At 39.5% G+C, this 15,709-nt stretch overlaps 1 protein-coding gene across 1 annotated transcript; it reads left to right on the forward strand.

The window, feature by feature from the left end:
* The first annotated feature begins 449 nt into the window (after positions 1 to 449).
* On the forward strand, positions 450 to 11,983 carry NAPG (NSF attachment protein gamma). Its single transcript, XM_081918122.1, has 12 exons — positions 450 to 608; positions 1,476 to 1,543; positions 2,448 to 2,532; positions 3,019 to 3,036; positions 4,153 to 4,183; positions 5,209 to 5,318; positions 5,436 to 5,502; positions 6,058 to 6,128; positions 7,162 to 7,240; positions 8,153 to 8,232; positions 9,401 to 9,530; positions 10,129 to 11,983. Exons 1-12 carry the CDS (start codon positions 553 to 555, stop codon positions 10,276 to 10,278), a joined length of 945 nt encoding a protein of 314 aa, XP_081774248.1. The 5' UTR covers positions 450 to 552; the 3' UTR covers positions 10,279 to 11,983.
* The last annotated feature ends 3,726 nt before the right edge of the window (positions 11,984 to 15,709 follow it).

A 15,709-nucleotide genomic window follows, 5' to 3' on the forward strand; every position in this document is an offset into this window, starting at 1 on the left:
CCCCAAAAAAAGTAGGTCACCTATCTGAGATGGTAGATGAAGATCTGTTATAATCTTTTGCAATGTTAAAGATTAATGTATTATAAGAAGACAGAAAAATGGCTATACATCTATAACAGCAGTAAGCAAGGCCATCTAATATAACTGGGGAAACTAATGTGCTATCACTGGAGGATTGATATCAAAGGTTTGGGAAGCAGATCAAATGATAAGATTAACTAGCATTGTCAGGGTCTGCGAAGAAAGGCAACGTCATAACCATTTTATTGAAAAATTGAGTGCTTTTTCATGTATTGAAACAAGGCGCATTTTTAATTTTTTTAATTGAAGCTGTCGGTCAAGAGACCCATTTGTGGAACGCTGGCAGAATCCGCATTGACTTCGCAGGAGAGAAAGGCTAAGGAATCGGATCCGCCCCTGGGCGGATGATCCCTGTCTTCGCGCAAGCGCCCTTCGCGGAGACTCCGCCCTTCGCAGTTGTTTGGGTGCAGCGGCGTTCCTTACCTCCGCTAACGTCACGGCCTTGAATCCCTGCAGGTCCTGCGGGGCGACATGGCTGCCCAGAAGATCAACGAAGGCTTGGAGCACATCGCTAAAGCGGAGAAATAGTGAGTGAGGGGAGAGGGCGAAGGAAGCCGGCTTGCCAGCCCTTGGGGAACAGGCGGGCGAGTGGGGAGGCTCTACCCGGGGGCTGTGGCTGACTGCGCACCTCCAGCTCCCCCTGGAGCAGTGCCGGGAGACGGGGCGGTTTCCCCCGGGGAGGAGCTGTGGGCGGAGGGAGCCCCTCTCGGACCCGCGCTCGTCTCTTGAGAGCAACTCCAGGCGGCTCTGCCTTGAGCTCCCCCGCCAGAAAGGAGGGGGGCGGTTTCTTGTTTTGGGTTTTGCGCTTATGCGCAGACAACATTTTGCATCCCTCAGGCATACCCTCGTCATCAGTGCGTCGTCCCCTTAATGGGGCTTGCTTGACCCAGGATGTTCAAGCCCTGAAGTATTGCGTACTTCCTTTCTCTCCCCCACCCCAACCTCTGTGGACTCTACCTTAATACAAAGTCGCGTCACTGGGCCACCCGACCTGGACTGGTTGCAGTACTTAGGTAGAGGTCATCACCACTCTTCCTAGATCCTGTTATGCTATGTCAGAGATTGAAACTAGAGGCCTGTGCACCAGTAAGCTGCAAAGATCATACATATCCCCCCCAACCCAGCTATGTTTGAACCAGATAAATCTCTTTTTCTTTGTAGAATTAAAAAGGTTTGACTGTAAGACCTGATACCTGGTCACCATTTTGACACATCAAGTGAAATTACTAGCCAGTAGGCAATCGCTGGTATGACAGTTGCAGCATCAAATTCCTTAATGATGTAGCATATCGTTGTTATTACTATTTGTAAGAAAAGTAAGCAGTTTACAATAAATAGGGTTTTTTTAAATAAAATGAATTGTTATTAATTTCTTGGCTTATTCTACATTTCAGTTTGAAAACTGGATTATTAAAATGGAAGCCAGACTATGACAGTGCAGCAACTGAATATTCAAAAGCAGGTATGTTCTGTAAAACGTTGGCAGTTCGTTTTTGCAACCTTAAATATGTTTCATATGTTCCCTGGCAAAGCTAACTTCTATTGGCAGTTAAAGCAGTTTGTGGATTAACTTGTTGAAATTCCTCTAACCCACATTGCTGTTTTCTTGCAGCAGTAGCTAACTGACTACCTGCCATTGTTCTGCATTTCTGAATAAATACATAGGGTAAAAATAGCCAGGCGATATATTCGGGGGTTTGTTTGAAATGCTAGATTGGTTTAATTTATAAAGGCTTTTCAGGAGCAAAACACTTCAGAATATCTAGGGAAAAGTATATTTCTACATTCATGGGAGCCATCATTTCTGGGGGACCCAGGTAAGGGAAAAAACCCCAGCAGTCATTATATTAAGAAAACCAGAGGTTACCTTAGACTATTGATGGATGTCAGGTTGCACAGTATTTCCTAGTGGCTAGAGGTTGGAGTGCTGTCTAATCTTCTTAGGCCAAAGTGTGTCTCTTGCAGCCTAATGCTATGCCTATTTACTTGGAAGTAAGCCCTGCAGTGTGAAATGAAGCTTAATTTCAAGTATGCGTGCATAAAGATTGTAGCCATAACATTGTGAAAGCCTTTGATGCTAAAATGTGATTTTCTTTAAGATTCATATCATTATTCAGGATTACTACAAATAATAAAAAGTAATTCACATTTCTTTAAAATTGCAAGAAATGTATGGCATTAATTGATTTATGAATGTGATAATAAACTTGACAGGATCTGGGCAGAAATCACTTTGCTGAAGTAAAAATCCAAATTGTCTCTTAAAAGTTCCCTTCTAAATATGATTTCTGAGGTGTAGTAAATCGATATTACTATGTACATGCAAAAACAGAATATAATATATTTTAATTTCTATTTCTTTTCAGCTGTTGCTTTTAAAAATGCCAAACAATATGATCAGGCAAAAGAAGCCTATTATAAAGAAGCTCTCTGCCAGGAAAACAATAAAGCGTATCCTTTCATTAATTCTTGCTTTGCTTAAGGGTTTGAAAACATGACTATTGGACTGTTACTCCTTTTTTTTATTCCAAACGTTTAGTGAAATACTGATGTAATGTTTTCTATCATATTTAGGGGAGGAAATTCAAGAGGTTTCTCTGTTTACCTCATGACCACAGCTCTTGAGGAGTGCTTCTTGAGACACTAGCTTTTGCATCTCCATTGGATCTTTTGCCTTTTTCAATCTAAAGTTTGAGCTAGAAAAGCTGCTTGTCACGATGCAGAAGGGTCTGTTGCTCCACAACCAAAAGTAGTAGTTTTGAAATGATCTGGATTGCTTTGTCTTTGGAATTATTTGGTCCATATATGAATGTTAACTTGTACCAATAGCATTCAAGTATCTACCCTCTTTAAAAAGAGTTCAAGATTGAATATAGTATTTATTTCAGGAAGACATGGTATAATTTGTATCCTTGACTCAAAATGATTTACTTCCAGTCTCTTCCATGCTGCAAAGTAAGTATGAATGCAGTTTTAATTTGTTGAGAGCTCTTCAGTATATGGAAAATCTAATTGAGGTTGACACTCATCAAAATATAATTCAGCAATTCAGTGCACAGGAAGCTGAGACAAAGGAAGCTGAAATAAGTTAAGCCAGTGTAAAGTTGCACCAGAGCCGAAGCCCATTCAGCAGTGAGGCAGTTGCTCTGCCTAAGCCTGGGCAAACAAAATTAAGATTCAAGGCAAAACCTGTTTCTGGAGCAGTTACAAAGCAAATAATCAAAAAGCGCAGGTTTTTTTTAATACTCCCCCCCCCAAAAAAATCCTAATTGCCATATATACTCGAGTATAAGCCGACTTTTTCAGCACATTTTTTATGCTGAAAAGGCCCCCCGCAGCTTATACTCGAGTGAGGTGGGCAGTGGCAACAGAGGGACGAGCGACCTGAAAGGAGCCCTTTCTTGCCGCTGGTCCCACCACTGCTGCCCGCCTCTCGCAACGGCAGGCACAGGAGCCGCAGTTGGGAGAGGCGCCGCGCTGCCCTGTGCCTCTCCCATCTGTGGGTCCCATGCCTACTCTTGCAAGTGGCAGAGGCAGCAGTGGAGGGATGAGCAGCCCAAAAGGAGCCCTTTCGGGCTGCTCCTTCCTCCTCCACCACCTTTGTCACTGTCGGCAGTGGCAGAGGAGGAATCTTTCGGAGTGCTTGTTCTTCCTCCACCGCTACCGCCACCACCAGGTTTGGGTCGGCTTATACTCGAGTATATACAGTACCTTGTGAGTTTTCTCGCATATTACAAAATTAGGTAGCAATAAGAGATGTACGGTTATGCATCTACTTTATATTTTACTCTTTTAAAAAAAGGGACTTACTTTTTCCCCCGTGGACAGCCAGTGAGCTTCCCACACATCATCTCATGGGAGAGAGCTATAAATTCCCATTTCAAGCCAAATCATGGAGCAAAAATCAAAGCACATGTAATTTAGATGTCTGGTTCTGTGCTGCATATTGCAGCGGAGTGAATAAGCTCCAAGATGCCTGCATCTTAGGATTGTCTGTCCTATATTCTTTGGTATGATACACTTTAAATTCATTCACTTTCAGCACTGATTTAATTTTGCTTTGCTTTTCAGAGCTTATGAACAAGTTGGCATGATGTTAAAGGTATGGCCATTTCCAGTCAAACTATCTATATTTGATTTGGTTACAACTAATTATTGGGTGTTTGTCCTGTGCAATGCTAATCCTGTAGTTTGATAAACTCATTGGGGTTTTTTGTGGGGGTTTTTTTTTTTGAGATTTTGAGTAGATTTTGCCAGGTTGCTAGGTCACATGACCAAGCTGAAATGGGTTTGGAATAAGTTTAGATAGTTTCTTTCCCTGCACCTGGCTCTCCTTTTTCGGTACTTATACCAGTGCAACTGAGCCAGGGTAGCAAGCCCAAGGTCTTCCAAATCCAAACTATTTCATTCTGGTGGCTCTTGGGTTTCAATTGTGCTGCTTGTATGATCCATTTATCAGCCAAGCGAGTACTTGTGATCTCAATCAGTACTACTTAATTGTCTTAAATTCAAGGACTCCTAACATCTTCATTGCCCTGTTTACTTCAAAGTAATTTTAATAGTAATATTAATAGGAAGGTCGTTCCTGGTAAGGAATTTCAACCTTTGTTGACTTGAAAGTCAGCTAATCTGTATTTAAAAGCTGTATCTTTTCAGCATGAAGAAATTTACACTTTTTGGTTAGGATAAAAGTGAGGGAAGGATATTTAGCTAACCCATTAAATAAACCTTTTCCAGGTGATTCTCACACGCATAGCCAATGCTTGAACCATCACAGATCAACAACATAGGAAGTCTTCATATTGCCTCAAATGCAGTGCATCTTCGTGAAATACATACATTTAGATTTAAATCATAAAGTGTTGAAATAAAATTGTAAAAATGGGTATTTGCAGTTGCCCCTAGTCATTCACTCTTTGCAAGCTGTACGATTCTTGCAGGAATTTCTTTGCCTTTTTAATGTTTCCATCTACTAAAGATTGTTGTACTGATTTTTATCAAAGGGTTTAACAAAACTTTTAATATTTTCAAATATGCAATGATGTGATAAAACTAAATGAAAGTATTAGATAGACCTTGATTTGCCGTTTTTCCTGACAAACGTGAATCTCTTTCTTTCTCCTTTAGGAGATGAAACAACATCATGATGCAGTGGAAATGATTCAGAGAGCCAGCATGATGTACCTGGAGAATGGAACACCTGACACAGCAGCTATAGCCCTGGATCGGGCTGGGAAGTAAGTCTGCAAACTCAAAGCATTGGTTTCTTTTCTGGAAAAGAAGTTTGATTTATCTAGTTTGCTTTTTTAAAAAAAGCCATCAAGCTAAATAATAATGTTGAATTTTTATTTCAGAGTAATAGAAAATATAAATCCAGACAAGGCTATACAACTTTATCAGCAGACAGCAGCAGTGTTTGAAGTAAGTTGCCTGAAACCAATATAGTATGTTCCCTAGGAAATGTGTTGAGAATGGCAGAGAATAAAATTTAAAAGGTGAACAGCAGTCAAGTCCTATTGCAAAAGAGTGAAACTTCAGATGTGCTTATTAAATGTCTTCTTGTCTCTGGTCTTTCTGACAGCACTGCTGAATTCTTTTTTTGCAGGAGTCTTACTACTTTCATCAGCAAATGTCATTTGCTTTGTATAGTATATATGCCATAAGAGTAGATAACAAAGCCTAAATGGGGCTAGAAAATTGGGGCCAAGCTTGGCAAGCACGTAAACAGGCAAGCTATCTGTCTTCACCTTCTCAACTCACAACAAACAGTTTTTAAAATGCAATGTTTACCTTGCAGGGCCTACATTTATTCCATTAAATGCTGCAACTTTTCTGGAATTTCATGTTCCAGTTAAGCTTACTCAGAGAGGTTTGGGTCACCCAGCTGATAGAGCTGTGTATTAAGGCAAGTAAACTGGAGAGAATTTTACCTGACAAATCATTAATGTTCTTATATGATTTTGGTTTCTTATCTAGAATGAAGAACGTTTACGACAAGCAGTTGAAATGTATGGAAAAGCTTCAAGGCTTTTAGTCAGAGGTCGCAGGTGGGCATCCTAACTTTTGTATTCCTTTTTTAAAATGAAATCATTCTCATGGCACTGCCAGCTGATGAAGCTATTGCATAAATTCACAGTTGATCATTAAATTATTGCATGATATCTAGATGACATTCATCCATGTTGGGGTGGGGGAATTACTATTTCCTAGCTTGCAGACTTTTAAATTGTCTTCTTGGGAAATAGATTCTTCCTGTAGAATGGCATCTACTATAACTGACTTTCAAATGAAACAGATATTTCATTTAAGAATTAAAATGTTGTGGGCTTCTATTGGCTGGTAACTGCAAAGTCACTGAAGCCAAAGGAGACAAACTCATTCCTTTCGTGTCCACTTACCATTCTTTAAAAAAAATACAACAAACATTGAAAATGGGCAAAGCTATCCCTATCTCAGTAATGTTTCATTTAGCTCAGTTGCTAGGATGTGAGAATCTTAATCTCAAGATTGAGGGTTTGAGTCCCATGTTGGGCAGAAAGATTCCTGCATTGCAGGAGTTTGGACTAGACCTCATGGTCCCTTCCAACTCTACAATTCTAAGATTCTACTGCCTTTTCTTTACAGCTGTATATGCTCATTGAATCCCATCTCCCCAGCAGCAAAATTAGTCTGGCTTCGGGAGATAAAGGTCATTCTCATTGGCACTCAATTAGGGCTAGCACCACTAAAACATACAGATCATAATCATTTCTTCCTGTACATCTGTAATGGTGTCAGCCATACATTCCATATCCCAGTGCTCATGTGGCTGTATTAGACACAGTCATCCGAATGCATTGCAGGTAGTATAAATCTGTCCTGGCTTTTCACCATTTCCTTATACTCCAGCATGTGTTTTGTAAGGAAGTGGTTCCTTCAGCTTTACGTTCAGTATGGGCTCACTGTAACTGCACATGAGCTCATGTCTTGCTTGGGTGTTGAGCTGCCTTTTTGGAAAATGGACAGTTAAGGAGTGATTTTCTCTCCTGATTCCTGCTGCTCCTTTCTTTAAATGTGCCAATCCTTCTCATTGTCTTTCAGACTAGATGAGGCTGCAGTATCTATTCAGAAGGAAAAGAGTCTTTATAAAGATATTGAAAACTATCCAACTTGTTACAAGGTATAAAGCCAGGTGGTCTCTTTATCTGTTTCTGAAAAGGTGCTCTATTTTTTTTTTTGAATTACTCTAATTTGTAAGCTCACATCTAATTGAACAGTGTTAGATGTATTCCTCACTAGAAATCATACACACACTAATCTCTAGTCTTAAAACAGTTGGAAATGTTAAAATTGGTTCATGTTTTTGTTTTTTGTTTTAAAATACTTTAAAAAAAACCCATCAAACTTGGAAGCTGATTTTTAAAAAAATATTGGCCTGCTCTATATTTTATGTAGTGTTATAATTATAAAATCTGACATCTTTGAAAATCCTGAATATCTATGGATTGGATGGAGTAAGTCTTATTTTACCCTGCATAACTTTTGTGCCATGCCTTGGTTATTTAATTCACTTGTGTGTGACTAGCAGAGTCTGTTGTTAGGTGCTAGCAGGGTTTCAGGTTCAGCTTTCACGGGACTCTGTTTATTTTAAGCTACAAGCATCTTCCGTGTACCGATGTGATCATTGTGTTCAATGCTTGCTGATGAATGTATGAGAAGTACCTTCAAAATTACATCCTTAGTTTGGTGAAGAAGAGGCAAAGTAGCCCAAAGTACATAATCTGTAATGATCCAAGTCCTCTTAAATAGCAAAAGGCATATTTATTTGATGTCTTTCTATAATTGAAACAGTTGTGGAGAGTTATTTAATGCTAAACTTTGCTCAGAAAATAGCAGGCCAAACATCTGTTGCCAAGAACCTGGTAATTTTTCTGAAAGAAAAAAATCACCCTTAATTCTTCAAAGTACCCCTTTTTTTCTTTTCTTTTTTGAGATGCTGACATTTATATTTTTTCTATTGAATCCATTAAACTGAGAAATTAATACTGCTTTGTTATTAGAGAGTGAATCAGTCATTTTTTTTTCCTTTTAGAAAACTATTGCTCAGGTCTTAGTTCATCTTCACAGAAATGACTATGTTGCTGCAGAAAAATGTGTCAGGGAAAGTTGTAGGTAAGTCATCTGTTTGCCTAATTTGTTTTTAATTTTTAAAAGCATAGTTGTGTTCTTCATCATCTTATGCTCTGTATTTCTGTTACTGGCATAAGCGCTGAATGCAGGGTTCATTGGCACGTCCTCTTTTTGAGAAACGCTCCTTGCCTATAAAAGAGTGACAATAAATTTGTTCCTCGTCTTAATATCAAATTGTTACATCTACAAAACTCATTTGTTGGTTTAGAAAGTAAGCTGCTCATTCATTCATTCATTCATTTGGTACTCTTAGGCATTTGGGTCCCAAAGACTTTATATGATAGTACTAACACATTGAATTTGGCTGGTAGCTGCCTGGTAGCCAGAGCAGAGCTTTCAGAACCAGGTGACACAAGATTCCATTGGGCTTGCCCCACTTACTAATCTAGCAGCTTCATTCTGCATTAGCTGGACCACTTCAAGAGCATCCCTACATAGAACCCATTACGTTAGTCTAAGTGGGACCAAGCTATTCAGTTCCAGGAACAGCCATAGCTAGCAAGCTAGCCTACACAAGGCCTAAGCACTCCTAGCCACAGGAACTACTTGAGATCAACTCCTGCCATTACAGGTGGAACACCTAGTTCTTAGATATGGGAACCTGCCCACCTACAATAAAGATATCGTATCGTACAGCATTTCCTTCTTACTAGAATTGAGCCTCATTTTATTAGCCTCTCTTGATCCAGATGGGAATGGAGAAATAAAGCTGTGTGCACCATACAGATGACACTATACTCTAATTCCCAAGATCCCAGTGGTTTAATCATAATTAAAACTTGCGCAGAACGATCAGATAAAAGCAGGGTTAAAATCAGTCAATGCATGCTGGTATATCTGGGTCTACAAATGGTACAGTTGGCACTAAGCAAATCTCCTTAGGGAGAACATCTCAAAGATAGGGTGCCACCACCTAAAAGGCTGTTGTCTTGGTCACTTCCCATCTAACTTCAGTTGGTGAGGGAAACCAGGGTAGGGCTTCTGATTAAGAATGCAGAATCTAGGCAGGGTCATATTGTAGGAAGTGGTTGTTTAGGTACTTCTCAGGCCCTGATTCTCACATCTCCCATTTTCTTGTTTGTACCTTATATGGAAATTTAGTTTCTTTGCCTTGAGTGAAGTAATTTAAATAATACTGCAATTGTTTCAGCATACCAGGCTTCAGTGAAAGTGAAGACTGTGCTGCATTGGAGCAGCTCCTAGAGGGGTATGATCAGCAAGACCAGGACCAAGTATCAGATGTTTGCAATTCACCACTCTTTAAATACATGGACAATGATGTAAGTTGGTGTCTCAGTTTATTTTCTTAAGAAGAATATATTAACTGATTATTTTGATCCACAGGGTGTTTTGTACTGACAAATAGTAAGTTGCAATGCTATGCTATAAATGTGGCATTTCCTGTGATACACGAGTATTCAAGTCACTGCCAAAGCTAAAGTCTGAATGGGCTGTGGGTAGTATCTTGTCACCTTGGTCATACAACTTTCTTTTCAGAGGGCCTTTTCCTTCTAGAAAAATATCGGCTGTAACATAGGTTTGTAAATACTGATTTCAAATTGCAGAGATGGACCTTCCTTTACATTGCTTGTGTTTTTAATGACTTAATGTCTTATGATTTTATTATTGCAATTGTTAATGGCTTTGTAGATTAAAAATTTGAGATAAAATAGTGAGAAATAATCACGGTGCCCTGGGACACAGATGAACGTGTCCACTGCTTTGTATTCTGTTACTTTTCCTTAGAGTAGTATTAGTGGGGTGCTGGCACTTTGTAATTAACCATTCTGTTACTTTATTAAAATACTCATATTGACTGCAGAAGAGTAAGTTAAACAGGGCATGTGTGCTCAACATCTTGTTCTTGCCCTCTGCCAGTATGCCAAGCTTGGCCTCTCATTGGCTGTCCCAGGAGGAGGTGTGAAGAAGAAATCCCCAGTTACTCCACAGGGCAAAGTGGGTGAACCAGGTGAAGGAGGTTCCCGTGGAAATGAGGAAGATGATGATTATGCAAGTGGACTGCTGTAACTCCAGTACAACTCTACTCTTAAATGTCAACCTAGCTGTTTCTGGCAGTGAGCAATTCTGGAAGCTGCCGAATTACCATCACTTCATTGCAATCAGTAAATTGGAAATATAACAATTTGTCTGCTTCTGGGAAACTTGTACAGAAAGCATGGTTGTACATTTTGAAGTCTTCTTGAGTTACAGTCCTACATTTTTTCATTGCATCTGCTTTAATAAAGAATTTTGAGTATTACAGCCTTCCCTTCAAAAGGGGAAGTGGGTTTGGATGATGGCATTTACCTTCAGATAATTCTCTCTAGATGTTTAGTTTCAGGGCCTATTGCTTCATGCTCTGATATTCCTTGGAGTTCAGGCAAAAGAGTGTTAAGCATTTTTTTGAACAACACTCACTAAACAGTGTGGAACACCTTAAACTATGTTGGATATCCCTTTTCCCAAATGACCCTAATATTTTCTGAAACATAGAAGGTTTATGGGCCAGTGTTGGGAAGGCATAATCAGTTCTTTAGAAGCATAAATAGTGAAAACTAGTTTTCTGAGTAACACAACACCTCTATAGATAAACTGGAAAAGAAAACTTGTTTTCTTTTGGATATCACATACTTTAGTTATGGAATAGTTAGTTTTGCCCATTTCTGGGCAAAAAAGGACCCCATACTCATTGGTATGCAAATGATATGCTTTTCATATTCAGAGAATATCTAACATTATGAACTTGCAGATTTTCCAGGGAGAAGTAATATGCCACAGGAGAAGGATCTTGAAATGTGTTCAATAACATTCCTAGTCGCTTTCAGCTGTGTTGATTGAACATCATGAACACAATTCCCTGTTAATCGCATCCCTTGCCATAGGGTAATGTTTACTTTCACAGGTAATTCAAATACTGCTGTTTTTGTCAAGTATAGACTTGCACTATTATGTATTGTGTGAGGAAAGGAGCATGACTGTAAAACACTGCTGTTTTTTGAAGTGTGTGTGGGGGGGAGAGACAGTAAATTCTTAAATCACACATTCAGACGTTTATGGAGAGATGTTTGTAACCCAATGAGTATAACAGTTTTGAACTAGGCCCACTTCCTATTTTCACGGTACATGGAAATCTTCAGGGATATAAAACTGAATTTGTGTGCAATGAAACTACATTTTTACAAAGGATTGCAATGACACTTTCAGAATTGAAATTTGTGAAGTTGAGTGTAACTTAAAATGCATAATGTCTATATTTTTTGACCTACAGACCTTTATTTTAGCTGGCAAAAATGTAATGGAAACCCTAGTATCTTTATTAAATGTTAAACAGTAATCAGCACTTTCTGATAATATGTGTTTTAGTGTTTGTTTCCCAAAGCACTGTACACACTTCCTTTGACTAAGAGAGAAAATGCAGCAAGGAAGGTTTTGAGGAATAATGCCAACTTTTCAAGAGCCAAAGCATGTGTTGGTTTGCATGAAGATGCTAAAATGTAGTCCAATACTATGAAAGTAAATAACTATAAATTATTGAATACTGCTCATTTGTACACCCGGATGTTGTGTGAACTGTGTTTTATGCAATGTGAAACCTGTACTTTAATTGTAATTCTGCCTGGCCTTTCTGTGGGATGCAGTAGAGTATAAAAAATGTTGTAATTCTCTACAAGATCCAGCCTCCCTGAGACGAGGCTCTGTAATTCAGCTGTAAAAAAAAATCTTAAAACAAGAAGTTTCTGTGTGTGCTTTTATGATGATTGTGATCAGTTTGATCCATTGGGGTGCTGAAATGTTAATGGAACTGAAAATATCAAACCTCAGTGGTTGAGGTGAAAATCTAGTGTTACTCAATGAACAGAAGTTACTTAGGCTGTTTACAGAATCTGTTAATCCTGTCACTAGAATTTCTCAAATGCTTTTACGGTATAATCTTTAAATCTTCCAAGTGAGAAGTAATTTGAATATTGGCAGCCACTAGCTAGATCAGGCATTTCTCAACTGTTTCTCTTTTAAGGGGTCTTGTAAATAATGAGAAGTTTGTTGCTTGTGTATATGGAAGGTCACATACAAACTATAAAATGAATGACCTAGAATGAACACTTTGTAATAGGCTACACAAAATTGCACTGGCTCTTGGGTATGACCAATTGACTTTAAGAATGCTTTGGTGCGCGTTTGTTTATTCTAATAACGTGAGTTGACCTGTGGTGCTTTCAGAAGAAAATGTCCCATTTGGGGCTTCTGTTTGGCAGTTTATGGATTTAGATTTGCAGTATAGTATAATTATTGCCACAAGATGGTGCTGTGGTTTAGACAAAAGTGTGTTGTTTTTACTCTACCCTTCTCTGTGAATGCAGTGAACATGAAAAACTATCTTAAATCAAGATTTATACCTTGCCTTTGGATCAAAAGATCCTCAATATCTGCTTCTAACAGATTGCACCCTTCCACCTGCAACTTACCCTAGGTTCATAGGTTACATGATAGCATGTATATAAACACATGTTGCCATGGAGATGTCCCACTGGGATGTTGCATTGCATTTCAATTAGCAGAAGATCAGTCTCCATTCAAATGCCAAATAAATGTGTGTATTATACAGCACCAACATCACATCAGAGAATAAAATAGCCATGCGGTTTGAATTGCCAAAATGGTTACAAAGAATGAAATGGTTAGTTGAGACAATCCCCAGGCATAGATCAAGTGTGTTTCCTGAGTTTCAAAGTGACCTGAGGCTGAGTCAGTATTGAGATTCTTGAAGTAGCTAGGAATGAGTCCCTAGATACAAATCATAGTCCACTTTCGTAGAATTATCTAACTGTAACCCTCAGCAATGCAGGAATCTCGATGAAGGCGTCCGTGACAGATGGCCATTCAACCTTCTTAAAAACCTCCAAGGAAGGAGGGTTCCAAGGTTCTACTGTCAAAACAGTTCTTACCATCATAAAGTTCTTCCTGATGTTTAGTCAGAATCTCCTTGTATCTTGAAACCATTGGTTCAGATCATACCCTCTGGAGCAGGAGAAAACAAGGACATTTGCAACTTGCAGGCTCTTGAAAGTGGAAGTACATGAATTGCTTGTCAACGTCTTCAAAGAAAAGCTCAGCATTGACGGTGACCTCATCAGATGTGACATGAATAAGGTATTCAACACCTTGGCCAATGACTTGCACCTCACAGATTTGGGTATGTAGCATGAAGAAATATTGGGCAATGTGCATTACATGTTTTTTGAGAGAGAAGGTTGACTTCTTTGCTCAGAGGGATGACAATTATGGGTGGCCAAAGGTAGGCACACTTTGAAATCGCCTCGAACCCCACACAGTATGAAACATGGAACAGAACAAACAGTTACCCATATGGATACTTTTAGTTTTTACTTTTGCTTGTGCAAACAGCTTAGGGGTAGCTTCAAATGGGGGAAATGTTGCAGGGGATCCTGGTCTTTCCTTATGGTGCCTGTTTAACCTTTCATTATTATTAAAGTGAAAGATCCCAATCACGGATCTTCCACATCACATGTATTTTAGCCATAAATGAAGTGGCAAAGCCATGAGTGCTTAAAACATGTGCATTAAGCCTTAGGAGTACAGTATGAGAAAATTCTTCAGCTTAAAACACCTACTGAGCTTCACAGCTCATGGATATGCCAAGTGCCTTAACGGTTTACTGACTCCAGTTTTTCCCCCTCTGGTCCTCTCCAAGTAACTGCTTCCAAATGGAACAGCTCCGAAGAAAGAATTATGGTGACTTGCGCTCTGTGCTGGAGCTCACGACACATTTTATTAGAGGTCGAGAGAGCGGTTAACCTCCACATGCCCTTTGATTGTGAATTACTCAATCCTGTGTGCAAGAGCAGCACAGCAGAACAGCATGTTTAGAAGCCCTTGATAGTAAATATATTAAACTTCCCTGCTAGAGGGAGGTTTCTCTGTGAAACCTTGGGAATGGCCCCCTAGTCCAAATATCCTACTGTAATGTAAGTTCACGTATGATCAACTGAAATAATTTCATATTCTACCCCTGCCTCCCCACTTTGCTCCCTCTGCTTTCCCTGTTGCATCTGTTTTGAAATTGCAAATTGGGTAGGAGCCCATCAAACCTGTTCCTTGCAGAGCCCTGTGTGTTTGATGTCAAGCCTTTACCACGAGAACACTTACCTTCCTTCGTTGAAGGAATCTCATCCTGCTGATTTGAGGTTTATAAGTGGGACATTGAACACGCATGTCATCCTGTATTGGTGTTACAAAGAGACTTGCACCATCACATAAAATATTAGTGGCATGTCTATGTTTGGGCAAAAGCAGATGGTGTTATAGCAAGGTATGTTCCCACCCTAAGTGCTAGGGGTGTGCATTTGAATGAGCCATATATAAGCCACAATCCTGTTTTGTTTCAGCGTACATTTTGAAGTCTATCCTGCTACTGCTTCCAATTTGTTTTGCTTTATTTTTACTGTATTATTTTTATCATAGTCAGCTGCCTTCAGTATAGGCCACTATAGAAAGGAGAGGTATTAAATCAGAGACTAAATAAAAATAGATATGAAGAATTGTGTTGCTCTGCTGGGGAGCAGAAGAGAAGCAGTAGTGACATGAACAATGTGTTTGTAGAGAACAGAGTGTAAGATGACTAATTGCATCCCCAAGCAATTTGTGATTGGGGATTGATGACTTCAGAATATGAAACTTGGAAACCTAAACTCTAATATGTAGCAAGATATATGTAGCCTGGTTTGTATTTCATGGTAAGCCCAAACTAAGGCTTACCTAGAGAGGAATTCATGGCCATTTTGCCCCTCGCTTGTCTTTTTTATTGCCTCACTGCCCTGAGCTAAGCCAGTCTTAGTGTGTCATCCTAATACCGGTTCATGCTTAAGCTCTCTCCATTCCTCACTAACCTTGGCTTGACTTGGCTCTGCAGTACAAAGGGCTGGTTAGGAGTCAAGCTGCTGTGAGAAATGTTGGCTTGTCAAAGACTAAAACATGAAAGTTTGATATCTGCAGCTATTAAAAGTTCTGCAATTTCAAATGGATAAGAAGGCCAAATTCAATGCTTTCCAGTCTTGCAATTTGTGAGGGATTGGCTCGTGAATTTATGGATAGCAGAGTCATGACCGCTTGTTAACTCTGCTCCTAGTAGTACTAGGTTGGCTCTTTGTAGGCTATTGTGGATGCGAGACAGAGAGATTAAATCTGGCCAGGGCTCATCTGGAACTTGGTTCACTGTTGCAGATAAAACCTATGCAAGAAGACTTTTGTATCCTGAGGAAATAGATACTGGTTTGAATGATTCTTCCTCCCTTATTGGTACCTTGGCAAGGTTTTTTGGTTTTATTTACAGTGTGGGCTCCAGGGATACGGAGCAGCAGGTTGGTGGAAGATTCATTTGTGGGCCAGCTGTAGGCTGAGTGCCTGTAGGCAGCAGTGCAGCTGCAGGACTACTAATTAATTA

This window comes from Podarcis melisellensis (genome assembly GCF_964234715.1).
Source record: "Podarcis melisellensis genome assembly, chromosome: 7".
NCBI lineage: Eukaryota > Metazoa > Chordata > Lepidosauria > Squamata > Lacertidae > Podarcis > Podarcis melisellensis.